Here is a 15751-nt window from a genome sequence, read left to right on the forward strand (position 1 = left end):
TGGGGCAGTGCTGTGAGCTTCCTTCTGGTTTGTGCCAAAACCAGAAAAAGCTTGCAAAGCAGACAAACAAACAGAATGATTTGGGGAGAAGAGAGGGGTAGTAAGTATCAGAAATGAAAACCACAGCAGCAAAATAGCGAGATAAGCTTTTGGAATCTGTAAGACTTCACAATACTTTTTTTTTTTTTTTTTTTCTTCAGGTTTGGTTCATTGTGCACTGCAATTTCCATTAACACTTTTTTCTCTTCTCTTGTAGAAAAACCCATTGTTTGAAAACAAACAAACAAAATTCCAACCCATGCTTTACTGAATGAAGAAAAATCTCAGATTCTTGTACTAATTTGGTTTTAAACACATTTAACCGAGGACAAGAGCAAGTAGCTTTGGAAGTTACTTCTATTAGGCTTTAAAAATATGACAATTCTGGATTTGAGTCATTCAGCTCAGGACGAAAGACTCTGGAAATGGAAAATCGCTGTGGAGCAGGGGCACGTAGCACTGCGGGGTTGTCTGAAGACCTTTCAGCTCACTGGTCTGTGCTGGGCTTCTGCTGCAGGTCCCATGCGCCCACCTCCCCTCCGCATGCATCCATGACAGAGCGCACTGCTGGGGCACAGGGAGATGCTGAGGTGGGACCAGGACCATTTACCCTTTTCCTTCTTTCCCTTCTCTTTGTCACCATGAAGTGCCCAGACATGAGGATACAGACACAGGTGTGTGCTCTTTTTCCTGATTCTGTTGGTCTTGAGTGAAATGCCATCACTGCTGCCAGTGAGAGAGCTGGGTTTGCCCTCTCCTGGGCTGCTTCCTCCAGGCAGCTTCCTTGTCCTGGCACAAGCAGTCTTGGAGAGAACCAGCCCAGCTCACAGCCCTAGGTGCTCAGTGATCCTGGAGGAAGCTAGAAGTTCCTTCTGGGTGAGATGATCCACATTAAGTACAACTGCGTGCCAGAGAACAGCCAGATATTTGCTGGGACTTGCAGAGACACAGTTCCCACAGCCTGAATGCTGTCCTGTGGAGGGAAAAAATAATAAAAAAATAACTAAATCTCTGAACCTTGCTTGCTTTCACTGTCTTTTGTGCATCATGGAAAGATGACAAATGCTGTGCTGTCCCTTTGGCATCAATGAAAGTGCCGCTGAGGTTTATCGGTAAGATAACTTTAGCCCAAATCAATGCTGGAAGTTTTCCTGTGGACGAGGTAAGCAGGTGGTGGTGGTGACTTGTGGATTCTGCTTTGGGTCGTCTCAGTTTGTTTTTTGCCTTTCTCTGGAGTTTAACATTCCAGGTTGCTCTGCAGCAGGATGCTAGGCTGGATTACGTGCCACAAGATACCTGATGCTCTATGTTCCTACAGGCTGCAATCCTCTGGTCATGTTCTGAGGGTCAAACTGACACCCGTGTTCATGCCTAGGGCAGCTTGTGCCTGGGGACAGAGCAGCAGAGCCCTCGCTGCCCTGTTAGGAGGTGATGGGGGGCACACCTGCTGGGCTCAGGTGGCCAGCTTCACCTCCTCGCCATGAACCAGGCCAAACCCGGGGCTCCTTGCCCTTTCCTTAGCTTCTAGTTTCAGCTTTGACTTGGAGAACTACCCTGAAAGGGGTCCAATCGCTGTAGGGCAAGGATTGTCTCTGGATTTCAAACCTCCTGGCTGGGATCCCCCCTGCTCCGCTGACAAACACCCGGACACATGTTCCACAGGATGGTTATATGACTAAAACAAGCATCTCTAGAGCTCCTCATCTGGGAGAAAAAGGGGAAAAAAAACACCAACAATCAACAAAAAAAACACAGAATCAGCTCCTTGATAACTGTTGCTGTGGATACTGATCCACCTCGTCTCTTGACAGGGAGGACAATGGGGGAACAACGCTGCAGCTGCACTGCAGGTTTCCCTGGCACCTACAGACAGCCCAGCCTAGGATCTGCAGCAGGAGAGGGAAGAAAGGGTGTTTCATGAGGCGAGCGTCCCCATGTGATGTGTACATATACACGGAAGTTCACTCTGGAAGTTTTTTAAAAACGCTTGGACCTGGGATGCTGCAGAATTCCCCCAGACTGCGGGGCTCTCCACCACCCAGGCCAGCAGACGGGACTTTGGAGGCTTCTGGAGGAAACGCTGATGAGCAGCAGGGAAAAAAAGTGGCCTCTGCCTATGTTTTCAAAGGCACAAATGTTTTAGAAGCTGCAGAGGCACGTAATTCCCCTCAGTTGGTGGTTATGAAGGAATGCAGGTCCTTGCTGCTCGCCCAAGGGCCAGAAGTGGAGCTTCCTCCTCCCTCACCCTTCGCTCTCCCCACTGCCTCAGGTCCATTTTCTGGGATTTTTCTTTGCAGCTTGCCCACTGTTCACGTGCCCAACCTTGGTGAAATGTGGGGGGTTTCCTTTTCTGATCATCTCATGTCCTTTAGTTATCTTTTCTCACCTCCTAACTTTTGCTAGGCTGTGATTTTTGTTCTTCAACTTTTTGTGCCTCTGCCTAAGCATGTTGATTTTTCTTCCTAATACAGTGCTGCAACCTGACCACGCTGAGCAGAGCAGGAGGTGGCAAGGGGCCTGCTTGGTGCCAGACCCTGTGCAGGCAATGTTGGGAGGCGCTGGCAGATGCCCCAGCGCAGTGAGACCACCAACCCTGCCTGCAGGTCTGCAGGGACAGCTCCCCTGCAGCAGAGAGAAGGCAGAAAGCTGCAGGTGAAACATCTGAAACGCAGCAGGAGGATGCTGCATGGCCAGCAGCAACCTGCCAGCCCGGTGGGTGATGTCTGCAGCAGGGGCTGATGTGGGTACGGAGCATTCGAGGGTTTTCAGAGCAGATGCAGCACCTGATACAGGGAAATGCAGGTGTGTGTGAGCTGATCCCACTGTCCTTATGTTTGAGCAGGGGTGGAAAGAGACCAAAACCTGCGGGACTCCTGTGAAAGCAGCACTTGAGGTGGAAAAACAAGGTGGGAGCAGGTGGTGGAGGAGAAGTGAGGGTGACAGGCTGCAGGTAGGGTAAGGGAGCTGTAAGGGAAAGCAGACCTCGGGAGAAAGCAGGGAGACAGGCAGCAAGAACGTCTGTTGTCACATCAGGCAAATATCTAACTGTAAATCCCGAGGAAAATGTCTTTCTGGATAAAACATGGCCCGGTCTACAGCGAGTTAACATCTATCTGTGTAAAGGTTTAGGCCAACTCTCAGAAACTGAAACCGAGATCTGCTTTTCAGCACATCGAAGTGGAGTGACCTGGGGAGTAACAACTCTGAAAATGACTCTGCTACTTTCATTTTTATCTCTTGGAGAAATTCGGATCCGTCTGGTAAGAAATCATAGCTACTGCTGGTACTAAAGTGACAACAACAAAAGTATTTTACAGTTTTTTATTATTATTATTTTCAAAACTGTTGATTTTTCTGGATTGTGCTTTACAGTGCTGTACCACTCAGAGAAGACTTCTTTTTTTCAAAGCTTGGCAAGGGAAAAATAGCAACCTTTCTGTTGCATTGCAAGCCCAAATTAATTTTCTACTTTGGGGACAAAATCCAGTACTTTTTATGAGAATACTGGGAAGAGCCAGCTTCAACCCAGAGCTCTGAAAAGTGAAGGCCTCAGAGGATGTGAGATGAAGGCGTTTTGAAAATTTAGGGCAGGGAGAGCTTGGGGTTAGCATCCCAGCAGCTGCAGCTCCCCGTGCTGGCGGAGGCTGGTTCCCAGCCTGGGGCTGGGGGTGGCAGAGCTGCCGATTGCTTTTCCACAGCCGAGGGGTGTCTGGCGACCCTACAGGCGACAGGAAGGAGGGGAGAGAGCAAAAAGCTGCAAACTGAACAAAAACAGTTGAAAAACAAAATAATAATAATAATACAAAAATAAATAAAAATAAAAACCACCACCCAAACCAACAGATTTCTGACCAAATCGGGGTCTCAGGGGAAACCAAATGCGGGTCTCAGGGGGAAACGGTAACTGAGGGGAGGGGAGGGGGGGGGGGGGGGGGGGGTGTCTGAGGGCCTCTCCCAGAGCCTGCAGGTCCCCCCTGCCGCCCCCCGGGGCGCCGTGCCCCGGACTGCCGGGCGCGCTGCCTGCCGGGCGGGCTGACGGCCCCGAGGCCCCGCCCCCTTCCCCACGCCCCGCCCCTCCCGGTGCCCGGCCGGGGCCGCGCCTCCGCCTCGCGCTTTCTCGCGAGACCTCAGCGTCACTCACCCCCCCCCCCCTTTCCACTCCGCCGTATCCTTCCGCGCTCTCCCCCTCCCCCTTCTGGAGAGTTCTGCGCGCCCGGCGCGCGGCAAATAGTCCCCGCGCCGCCCTCCCTTCCCCCCTCTATCCAAACCATTCCCTTCCCCACACCCCCGCAACCCCCCTTAAATCCCCCCTCGCTCCCCGCCCTGCGCCTGCATCCCGCTAGCGGGGAGCAGAGAGCAGGGTGCGGGGGGGGGGGGGGGGGAAACAAGGCGAGCGCGGCGGAGTGATACGCGGCGGAGGGCGCTGTGAGGGCGTGAGGCCGGCGGGCGCCAGCGCATAAAGCGCGCGCGGAGGGATGCGGTAGCGCTGCGGCTCCAGGCTCCGCCGGGCAGCGCGCGCCAGGCCCGCGGCCCCCTGCCCGCCTCCGCCGCCGCCTCCCCCCGCAACGGGGGCCGCCTCCCCCCTTCCCTCATCCCCCCCCTTTTCCCTTTTTTTTTTTTTTTTTTTTTTTTTTTTCCTTTCCACTCCCGTCCCTCCTCCCCTTCCCGGTCCGGCCCCGCGCTGCTGCCGCCGCCTCCGCTCCGCTCCTCCTCCTCCTCCTCCTCCTCCTCCCCTCCCCTCCCCCTCGGAAAATAGTCCCCGCGGGCCGCCCCCTCCCCGCCCGCCCGCGCGCCCCTCCTCGCCGCCTCGCGCACACAATGGCGCTGAAGAGAATCCACAAGGTAAGGCCCGGCCGCCGCCGTCCTCGCCGCCGCCTCCTTTTACGTAACCCGGCCGCCCCGCCGGGGCTGCGGGGGGCAGCGGGGCGGGGGCGGCTCCGTGCGGGGCCGGGGGAGGCCCAGCGGGGCCTGCGCCCCCCCCCACACCCCCCCCTTCCTCACCGCCTCCCCCCCCACCCCCGGGGCTGGGCCCTCTGAGGAGCCGCCGCTTCCCACCCCCCCCCCCCCTTCACTCCCGGCCTCCTCCTCCTCGGCCCGGCCCCACCGCGGCAACGTGGCCCCGGGGAGCCCGGGCCGGGCCTGGAGGGGCCGCTAGGGGGCGTGGGGCCGGCCCCGGGCCTCCCCCCACAACCCCCCCCCCCCCCCCCAAAGGGGCCGCGACCGAGGCCGGGCACCGGCAGCGCCCCGCTGGGGGAGGCCGGAGGGGCCCTGCGGGGCCTGGAAGCAAAGGGGGGGGCTCCCGGGGCCGGGCAGAGCTCGGTGTGGGGCTGTGGGGTTGTGCCCGGGCTGATCTCCGCGGTGAGGCACCGGGGCCGCTGTCAGGAAGCGCCCCGAGGAGCCTTCCCCTGCCTGGGCTCGCCTCACGAAGGCTGCACCATCACTGCCTTGTAAAGCTGGGCCTCTGCATGCTTCATCCTCAAAAATATCAGAGCTGGGAGTTCGGGACCCGCACGCAGGGTTCGGATCTGGAAGCCGGTCCTCCCACAGGGCTGCTGGTCTGAATTACGGACTGGATCTAATGCGTGTTTAGAGCCAGATGTGAAGCTGCTACCTGCTATTGGAGCTCGGCTTGCCTGTTCTGATAAGTGGCATCAGGCCTGGACTGCGTTTTAATGTCTTTGTTCTGATCGTAGGTTGTCTTGAAGTTCTTGGGAAGCTTCATGGGTCGTACTGGTCAATTTAAACCTAGGATGAAGAGGAAAGCTGAAGAGTTTGAAGGATTGCATGTGCTTGTGGAATGGGCAGGCCTTGAAGGAGAAGGCCTCGGAGTGTAATTTTAGTTACTGAAACTTCCAGATCAGCACACAGTACCGTGTTACATAAGCAGGCTGTTTTCTCCTTTAGGATCAATTGTACACAAGATTTAGTCACTGATTTTGTTGGTGCTTAATTCGGATCAGTTTTCACGCTGTGTTATTTCGGTAGCACATCTGTGGACATGCAGGTACCCCGGAAGACCGCCCCTCTTTGGGAGCGGGTTATTTGCCTGCCAGCAGCGTGTGCCTGGGGGACACCGGTGAATGCTAGGACAATAAAGGTGATGGCTGGGGTTGGAGGGGACACCCACAATGCAGGGCTCCTGTGGGGACGCTGCATCTTCTGCAGGATAATTTGTAAAGCAGGCAAAGCTACTTTCTCTTTCACGTTTGCTTTGGTTCAGGTTTCTCAGAGTTCTGTTTCTAGCAGAAGAGAAACTGCACGTGTTGGGCCTTGGGTAACTCATGGCTTGACTGTTACTCACTGGTTACTCATGGGCTGATTGTTCGTGCTGCTTCTCAGAGGTGAAGAATCCTGAGGCATGATGGGGACTGCGTTAGGGCACAGGATGCTGCAAAGCCTTGGGAAGTGGCGTGGTGTGGAGGGATTGCTGGAGCAGCAGCATGTATGGAGCTCAACAAAGTACTGAGCGCTCCAGCAGAGGAAGGACGGTGGCTGTGGAGCAGAGTGGGGCTGATAGGGCTGTAGGCAAGAATCTCCAGCAAAGCGTGCGAAGGGATATAAAGCCCCTCATTCCATCCGTCCAGGTGCTTTGAAAGTTATATGGGAATTCAGGTGCAGATGGGAAAGCAATCCTTTAATTGGAGTTACTGGGGCTGTCTCCCGCAGTTCTGTCAGTGATAAGCACTGGTGGTTTGCACCTCAGCTGTTTTAAACCCTGTGGAGGGTGTTTGTATCACCTGGCTTTTGTTCTGGGCTCTGGGAAAAGTGGAGGTGTTCCCTGTGGGCTGACCATCCCTGTCAGGACGACCAGGGGAGCAGCAAACTGCTGACCTTTGCTGTACCTTGTGGCAGGACCAAAAGGCTGCAGAGTGTGGGTTGAGTAGAAATAATCCCAGTGGGCTTGAGTACAAAGGAGCAATGGAAGGGGAAGCTGCTGCTTAGGCATTTTGGGGAGGGTATTATCAGCCTTGGTGTATCAGTGTTCAGCTCTTATCCTGCTGCTGGCTTTTGTGCTTGGCGACTTGGCTTCATTGGGTTTATTGTCCACCATGGGCTGTGAGGTTTTCTCCAAAGTTCTTGTGTCCCTGGATAACGTCAGCTTCAAAAACGAGCAGGAAACCCCAGGACTAAACCTCTGGCACGGTGTGAACGATGTTACCTGAAGCGGTGTCCTGCGCCTTGAGCTCCTCTGGGCTGGAGGAGGCAGCACCAAAAGCTGCCTCCAGGCTTGTTCCCCCTTGGGAAGTGGTGCAAGAACCCCCACGGCCAGTGCCAGCTGGGGCTCTGGGGCTGTTCTTGGGGTTGTTTGGGGACTCGAGCTGGCGTAGCGCCTCTGCATGAGGAAGCAGGTGCTGTTTTTGGAGCAGATGCTCCTGAGGAACTCACACTTGGACAGCCCCCTGTCAAATTGTGGTGTTCGCTGCGGTCTCGCAGGCAGCAGCGCTCTGAATTTTCACTTAGGTGCATGCTGGCCTGTGGATCTGAAACTTGAACTCCTGCCTTGGGAGAACCCTTCAGCTTTGGACGGGTCGGGCTGCTTGCAGCCACGCTGCCCAGAGTGGCCCTGAAGCCTGGGGATAACAATTGCCTGCAACAACTTCATCGCTATTTTTAGATCTATAACAATGATGAATTTTATCATTGTTATCTCTTAGAAGAAATACAGTGTGAAGACATGCAGAGGCAGGGTAGGAGTGATACTGGGTGGCTGCATGAATGGCTTTGATTTTAAGGCTTGAACCAAAGCACTTTGGGTTCAGCCATAGCAGCATCTGCGGTGCTTATCTGGGAAATACTGATCTATCCCTGAGGAAGTGGGGTGCTGTTTGGAATTGCTTGGAAGGGGAAGGCAAGTAAAAGGTTATTTTTTTTGTAGTTTATGGATTCCCTCATATGAACTGCTCGATAGACCTCACGGTGAGGGAGAAGAGGGAACCAGAAGCTGTGCTTGAGCTCCGCTGAGGTATTTTCTTGTAAGGAGCGGTGGCTTCCTGCCTGTTCTGTGGGGCTCTCCATGTAAACCGTGCTGCTCTGTGGGGCACAGCCCTGCTCCGCAGTGATGCCCCTGAGACAGCGGGCTTCCCACGGCCCGGAGCTGCTGGAACTCTTAAAACGTTGCAGTGTAACTTCTGCCAAAATGAGTGTCGCTGGTGGAGGAGTTGCTGTAGGTTTACTGGATAACCAAACAATGTTAGCGTGCGTACAGCTGGGTTAGCGCTACCTGTGTTGAGCAGAGCTCCTTATTTCTGTGCTACAGAAACAGTGAAAGCAGCTCGTGGTGAACGCCTTGCTCCTTCTCTTGGAGCTTCTTGCTGTGTGCATGGATCTGCCAGTGCAGCCCATCTGTCCGGCACACGCTGGTTGAGCTGCTAGCTGGGCTTTTTTGGTGTTTGGTTTCCACAGCAGGAGGAAGCCGTACGTTGCTTCGGTTTCCTTGCTGCCCAGGCTTTAGAAAACAAAGATGAAAGGTGGCTGATGGTTATACCAGAACTTGTTCGTAACATCTATCGTGGCTAACTCTGTGTATTCCATTAAATTTGGCTGTTCTTATGCCACTCAGTTAACTGCTTGTCTTCCAATGCTTGAGTCCTGTAAGAAGTCAAAAAGGTCAACGGATCTAGGCTGTGTCAAGCACTGGAGAAGCAGATTCTGTCCAATGGAAAGGATGAGAATCCTTCTGAAGGTTAAAATGTTTCTGTTACTGGGGGGGAGTAGCCTTAGACTGGCAGAGATTCTGGAATCACAACGGTCTCACAGAAGAGAACACCTGTGGAATCCGTGACGTGACCTTGGTGCGTGCACGTGAGCGCCGCCTCGTACAGCGGCCCCGCTTGGCGAGCACCGACTGGAGTTGTGTGAAGTGCCGTGGTGTGGGCTTTTAGACCTTTGTGTTAGGCAAACGGGGGGCCTGCTGGCCTGAGGAGCGTGCAGCAGGCTTGGGGGAGACTTGCAGACATCAGGAGCTGTGCAGGTAGCTGGCGGCTGGGCTCCTGCTGCTCCTGCTCTTGAGGTAAGGCAGAGTGCTATCGATTTGTCACTGGCCCTGCTGATGTGTTCCTTGGCAGTGCTCTATTGAAAGCTGCTAACAACTCATGGCAAAGTGGTTCAAAGTTAGTTTTTGGTTAGATAAATCCCCATTTCACAGCGCAGTCCTGGGCTGCCTGTCACAGAAGGATTCAGGGGCTTCCGGTGAAGAATCTCGCTGAAGTCAGATTAAAAGCTTATTTTACTGTCAGCTTGCTGCTGTAAGTGAAAGCAAGGCTTATAATCAAACTAATGATGTGGTCTCTGAGTAAATGAGAGTTTTTGAAAACAGCTCAAACTGGAGTAAAGGGGAAGGACCGGGGAGCACAAGCCATAAGGGCTTTGGTTAATCTTTGACTGCTTGTGGTCATTTCTAACGCGTTGGAGTGTATCTGGGGAATTGTACCCCGTGTTAAGGCTTATTACAATTTCTGGAACTAACTGCCACGGGACAGTGGTTTTCTTCTCCCTTGGATGGCTTCTTGGTGTCGCTGGTTCTGTTGGTTATTCTTCTTGGAGACTCTTATCAGCAGTAGCTTCAAATCCTTTAAACCAGTCTCGTCTTCGGGCCGGAGCCTCTTTGGCCAAGCACCCAGCGGATGAGGGTCCAGGGAGTGTGGGGCTCGCTGTCTGGAGCAGTGAATCGGAATGCCTGTAGCAAATGTCTCTGGAGTTTAAAATGAAAACTTAAAACCAGTGTGGGGTTAAACTCGAAGACCAAAACTGAAAAGTTTTCTGTTTTGATAGCTTGTTGAAAAACTTGGTGTGCTGTTTGTGGAGTCCTTGGTCAAGCTGCAGCTGAAATGCAGTGCACCAGCTGCTGGGAGATGGACTAACAGCAGGAGGGGGGCAGCAGCGACTCTGGGGATCTGAGGGGGACTTGTGGCACTGCTTTCCAGTGTGTCCTGAGTCCTTGTTGGCAGCTGCTGCTCTTCAGCAGCACAGCAAGGGAGTGCAGCTAAAACGTGCTGCATCTTCTCTAAAATACATTCCTGGAACCCCGACGTGGGGTTACGCTTTTGGGGAACTTAAAATGAGCTGCGTGAATGTCAGTGAGTTTTGTAGCTTGATTGGGATTCCTGGTTCGCAGATGTAGTTTATACGACTTGGCCTTTGGGAAAGTTACCTCGAGCCTTGCTTTGCATTGCACCATGCCTCCAATTCCTCCCCCTTGCCAAGGAAGCAATTAATACTTTTAAGATGGATCACGGTAATGGCAGGATCCTCAGCAATGGGCCTGGCTCCCGGGGCCCTCTCCTGAAGGGAGATGCGAGCTCTGTGAGCTCGCTTTGCTCTTAGTGAGGCAGCCTCCTGGGAGCTGGAAACCTCCACTGAAACTTCATCTAAAGGCTGCCTCATTCCTTGCTTTTAAGTTCCCAAAGCAAAACCTTCTGCGTGAGCTTAAGGACAAGGCAATGTGTTGGCTGGTAAACAGCTCCAGCTTTCTTCAGATGCAGGTTTAAAATCAGTGCTGTCAAGGTCAGGCTTGATCCCTGCCTAAAAGCCTTCCTGGGTTACTGGGAAGCAGACCAGGCCTTGCAGCTTGGAGTCTGCTATATGATAATGTTTGGCCTGGAGATGATACCAGGCCAACTGGATCCTACGTGTGTTAAGAGTTGGTTTTACGTGGGCTCCAGGGTTGTTTGTGCTGAGTTAAGCCAGCCGTTCCTCAGTCTCCTCTGGTAACACCTAGAAACAAAGCCTTCAGTGGGCCTGGTGCTAGCAGCAGCTCAGGAACAGCCCAAAAAACTTGGAAAGGCAGAGGAACCTCAGGGCTGGGTGCAGAAGCGTGGCGGTGCGGCAGTGCACGCCTGCCACTTGTATGTGTGTGAGTGCAGCTGGGTGCAGCTCCTGTTCTTACACCTGGCTCTGAATGTTGGGTTAGTGATCAGTGGAAGCCGGCTGGTGAGCAGGCAGCTGGGGAGAACGGCGTGTTAAAGGGGGCAGGGACAGGCCCACACGGACATCAGGAGGCTCAGCAAGGCCAAGGGTGAGGTGCTGCTCCTGGACTGGGGCAGCCCAAGCCGCAGGTGGAGGGATGCTGGCCGGAGAGGGGCCCTGCAGGGACGGGTGTGGGGATCCCACTGGGTGGAAAGCTGGGTGTGGGTCAGGAGTGGGTGCTCGAGGCCTGAAAGCTGCCCGTGTGCTGGGCTGCATCAACAGCAGGGAGAGGACGGGGACTGTTCTGCTCTGCACCTCTCCTCAGCTCCCACAGCATGAGGGGTGGTTTTAAACTACAGGAGGGTGGGTTTAGGTTAGATCCAAGGAGGAAATTCTTTGCTCTGAGGATGATGAGGCACTGGCACAGGCTGCCCAGAGAAGCTGTGGATGCCCCATCCCTGGAGGTGCTCAAGGCCAGGCTGGATGGGGTTTGAGCAGCCTGGGCTGGGGGAGGTGTCCCTGCTCATGGCAAGGGGTTTAGAGCTGGATTTTCTTTAAGGTCCCTTCCAACCCAAACCGTTCTAACCTCCTCGGTGTTGAGAGGCATCTGGCTATATGATCTGTGAAGCTTGTCTGAGTTTGTAGGGTGGAATATGAAGTGCTGCTTTAGGTGAAAGCTGCATCACTGATGCAAACGGTAGGAGTAGTCACCGTGAGCTTCCTGTTCCCAGCGTGGTGCTGTACACAGCTTCAAAACCCAAAGTATTCCTTCTACCTGGAACTGCAGGTCGAGGTGAAAGAGGTGGCATTTTGGTGAGAAAGAAGGCTACTGCTAACTGAACTTTGTGTTCTGCATCACTTGTGAGACTTTCCTTCAGTGATGGCACGTGAGGTGTGCTGTTACACCGCTGTGTTGGGGTGGTGCTGCTGGTGTAGGGTGTGGGGTGGGCATCAGAGCACTGCTGCCTGGTGAATTCCACCAGCCAGCAGGTGGACGCTCAAGCTCCAGCTTCTGCAGCTTTTTCCCCTGCCCCAGAGGGGAAAGTGTGTGCTAGGCTCTGAAACATAATCACTGGTGGACTGATCCTGCATGACAGACGTGCACTCCTGCAGTGGTATTTCTTCTAAACGTGGTATTGTTGCGTTGTATTTATGCATGAAATGGGAGTGAAGAGGATGAAGACCAGTGTGGAGAGGATCAGGAGTTTTCTGATGGACGTGTTTGGAGTTCTGAGTAGTAGAGCACTGAGTTGTCTTCTATGGGAGATGAGAGTTGAGAGCATTGGGAAGAGGGCTGTACTCTGCAGGCAGTGCAGTGTAGGTGTATTCCTGTCTTCTGAGTTCCTCTGCCCGTACTGCTGAACTTGTGCATGCAGAGAGCCACTTCCCTCTGGTAGCAGTGATGAGACTGATGAGTGTGTGTGCCCTGTATGTGCCCAGGGAGGTGTCAAGCTGTAACTGGCTGCCCAGAGTGACTGCTTAATAATGTTGAAGCAGAGCACAGCACAGCTCACTGTTCTGAGGGGCACTGCATTTTTAAGACCACTTCTACCTGCAATAGTTCGTTGTCCTGCACGCAGTTCTGTAGGAGGAATGGGGTTCTGTGGCTTGTGGTGGTGCTCAGCATCTGCAGTGCCCCGGACTTCAGGCAGGTGCCCAGTGGGTGGTGTGAAGCGTGGTGATGGGGAACGAGTGCCTTGCTGATGCTCACAGGAAGCAAGGAGGGAACCCTCACCGGACTAAAACTGGTTGCTCCAAGCTGACTTGTGTGACTGGCAGCTTGGAAGAGGAAAGCCCTTCAGCAGCTGGTGTTTGGAGATGCTCTGCACCTTCAGGAGTGGAGCAGCTCAGTGTCTTTTCCTGTGCAAGTCCACGTGGAGCCATGAGGTGAGAGAGCAACCTTTGCTTAGGTCAGTTGTCTGTGGTGTCAGGTCAGGAGGCTTTCAGCTGGGCTTTGTGTAACCTGGGAGACACAGAAAACCAAACTCATGTTCTTTACAGCAGCTGTAATGCGTGAAGCTTTGCATCTCGGCTCTGAGGCCTCTGGGGGCTCGCACACTGAGGGGAAGATCCCAGAGGTTCACTTGTTTGGTGAAAGGCAACTTTCTCCTCCTGTAGCAAAAGATTTGATTAGTGGTGGACTCCAAGTTCAGGGGCAACAGGAGCTGGAACTCCAGGACATCATCAGTTTGATACTCAGAGCCAGTCTAAGTCCTTTTTCTGCAATTGGTTTGCCTTGATCAGTGTCCTTAAGAGTTTTGTCTGTCCAGAGATTCAGGTAAATAGCTACCTGAGTGCACGGTGGAGAAGTGATGCAGACTGCTGGTCTGCAGGCTGTGAGGTGAAAAGCTGAGCGCACAGCAGGCCAGGGATAGCACGGGAGTGTTTCCTGAATGCTGGGTTTAGTTCCCATAATAGTTGTCTGGTGCTTATTTTTAGCTTTTTACACTGAAGTTTGTTTCTGTGCTGGCTAGCAGGCTCAGGACCATCATGCTGCCCTTTCACAGTCCCAGGGATCAAGTTAGTGACTGAGGTGGAAACAGGCAAGTTTGATTTCAGGGTTTTACTCTACTTCTACTTGCTGCTACATGTCTACTTCCTGAGCAGCTTGCTCGTGTGAGTTACTGGTGGCAGCATGGACTCTCTGATCTCAGCTGAAATTCGGCTTTAAGCTGAAGTTTGGTATAGTTCAGAACAGAGGCGTTTTACTTGTTCACACAGCCAGAGATTGAGACTCAGGATAGTCAAATCTTCCTCTGAAGAAATCCTGACACGGGCACATTAAAAAAAAAAAAAAAAAGTTCATTTCCATTCATAGGCTAAAACTGTTTACCAGAGGTCGTGTTTTATTGTTTAACCACCCCTATCCGCTGGTGTGTGGACTTTGAGGTGAAACAACCAGGTTGTTCAAGTTTTGTATGCTGCAAAAGCTACTTTAGGCTTGAAAAGGTAAACTAGATCACTAGAGCTGGATCAGCTTGGGAGCTGTTACAGTATAAGCCCTAAAATAGGGCTGGTACTGAGAGTTACTGGGTTGGAGCCACCTCGTCTCTGACCTAGACACAGTGGAAAACATTATTCCTTGGTAATGTTTAGGGTTTCTTATGCTTTCTTCTCAATGAAGACAAAGCCAACCTGATAAGCCACGTGATTTAATAAGCATTGCTGTGACTGTGAGTGTGTGGAAACCTAGGAGAGGTGATGGGTGCATGTGCCAGGTATTTTATTTTAAATAAAATTGGCTATCTGGGCCACTGGCTCTGAGTTCAGTGAGGTTACCACTCCTGTTGTCTCAGAAAACTCAGTGATGTGAGCATCATGTTCATGAGCAGGACTCTGTGAAGAGCATGACTGATAGCCAAAGTGCTACTAGCAGCTTGTTTTAGCCATAACATGATTGCTTTTGAAATTAAATGAAACAAACTGTTCCTGTTTTTTAGGAGTTGAATGATCTGGCACGTGATCCTCCAGCACAGTGTTCAGCAGGGCCGGTTGGTGATGACAGTAAGTATGCTGCTGTTTGGCAAACACTCGCAGTCTCTACCTTTTTTTTGCTTTTTCTTCTAAAGCAGGTTGTCTAAAGCAAGGAGAACTTGTCTGTGTTCTTGGTTTGAGTACCGAAGGCTACTCCGTGTACTGATCTCCCATTTGTTGCTGTTTTGTAATGCCTTGTGAATCGCTGGAGGTCTGTGGCTTCTGTTGGATTGGGCAGCTCTGTGTACTTAAGACATGAAGCTGTTTGCCTTCCAAAGTAACTGTGCTGGCATCCTCACCCTGCATGCTGTCTGCAAAAGGTGGGGAACTTCAGTTGCCGTCTGGCCAACCCAGCAAGCAGCCTCATACAGCTATCTGGACTTGTTTGGTACCTAAATTTTATCTGGTGTAGTCACGTGGGCCTGTGGAAGTGCAGAATCTGCTCCTAATGGTGGGACATCAGGTTCGGAGTTAACAGTATCTTACACGGGAGTTAAAGTAACCACTGCCTTTCTAGAGAGGGTAACACACAGTCCTTGAAGGTAACAAGGTAAAATGTGAATGGAAGGAAAACTGGTGAATTACAGCTTGGATCATGAGGTATTGTTAGATGGGAAAAGCTGCTTGTTCTGTAATTGTTTTGTGCTGTTACAGAGTGCAACAAAGTGTAAGAAATGAAAAACAAGTTTGGCTCCTCATTTTTAGGCAGGACTTTGCTCAGTCTGGTGTGCTACTTCAGGACTTCTGGATAAGCAGAACCAGAATGTACAAACCCTGCTGCAGTGACAGTTTTTGCCACTGGATTTGGATGTAGGTGTTTAGGCTTAAGATGAGAGGTAGAGTCTCATCAGGTACAGGTAGAGCATTCTTAAATCACACAGTACTGCTGTGTTTAAAACCTTCACTGGAATCAGTTGGCTCTGCCAGGTTCCCTATAGGGGATAGCATACCGGAGGGGACAGTCTAGGACTTCTTTGGCCCATGTGTCAGCCGGTCATCTTCCCTGTGCTAGGTTGGTCTCTTGGCGTGTCATCTGGACATCTTTTTTATGTCCTCTTTGAAGCCCAGAGAGCTGTGTGAAAGCAGAAGACAGTCAGTGTTTGAAATCCGACTCTGTGTTTTTGTTCGTAGTGAGAAGGTCTCCTCTTATCTTGCTTGTGGGATTTTACTAGAGGAAGGCAAGCTCTGTCATGTGACTTGGGGTAAGGTTATGTATAAAAACTCCTCTTGTAGTTCCCAGTGATATTCCCCAGTCTGCTTCGGATAGCTGTGAATGAGGTAGCGTAAGTGTTGGCCCCTACTGCACAGTGTTTTTTTTTTGTAAGAGGCCTTT

At 52.3% G+C, this 15751-nt stretch overlaps 1 protein-coding gene across 1 annotated transcript in view; it reads left to right on the plus strand.

Moving 5' to 3' along the window:
• Positions 1-4804: 4804 nt before the first annotated feature.
• UBE2D2 (ubiquitin conjugating enzyme E2 D2) overlaps positions 4805-15751 on the plus strand; it is a 30260-nt gene continuing 19313 nt past the window's right edge. The window contains exons 1-2 of the mRNA XM_032196705.1: positions 4805-4881; positions 14385-14448. Coding sequence (XP_032052596.1) covers positions 4858-4881; positions 14385-14448 — 88 coding nt within the window. The 5' untranslated portion in view covers positions 4805-4857. The remainder of the gene's footprint in view (positions 4882-14384; positions 14449-15751) is intronic.

This window comes from Aythya fuligula, chromosome 14, assembly GCF_009819795.1.
Source record: "Aythya fuligula isolate bAytFul2 chromosome 14, bAytFul2.pri, whole genome shotgun sequence".
Classification (NCBI taxonomy): Eukaryota; Metazoa; Chordata; class Aves; order Anseriformes; family Anatidae; genus Aythya; species Aythya fuligula.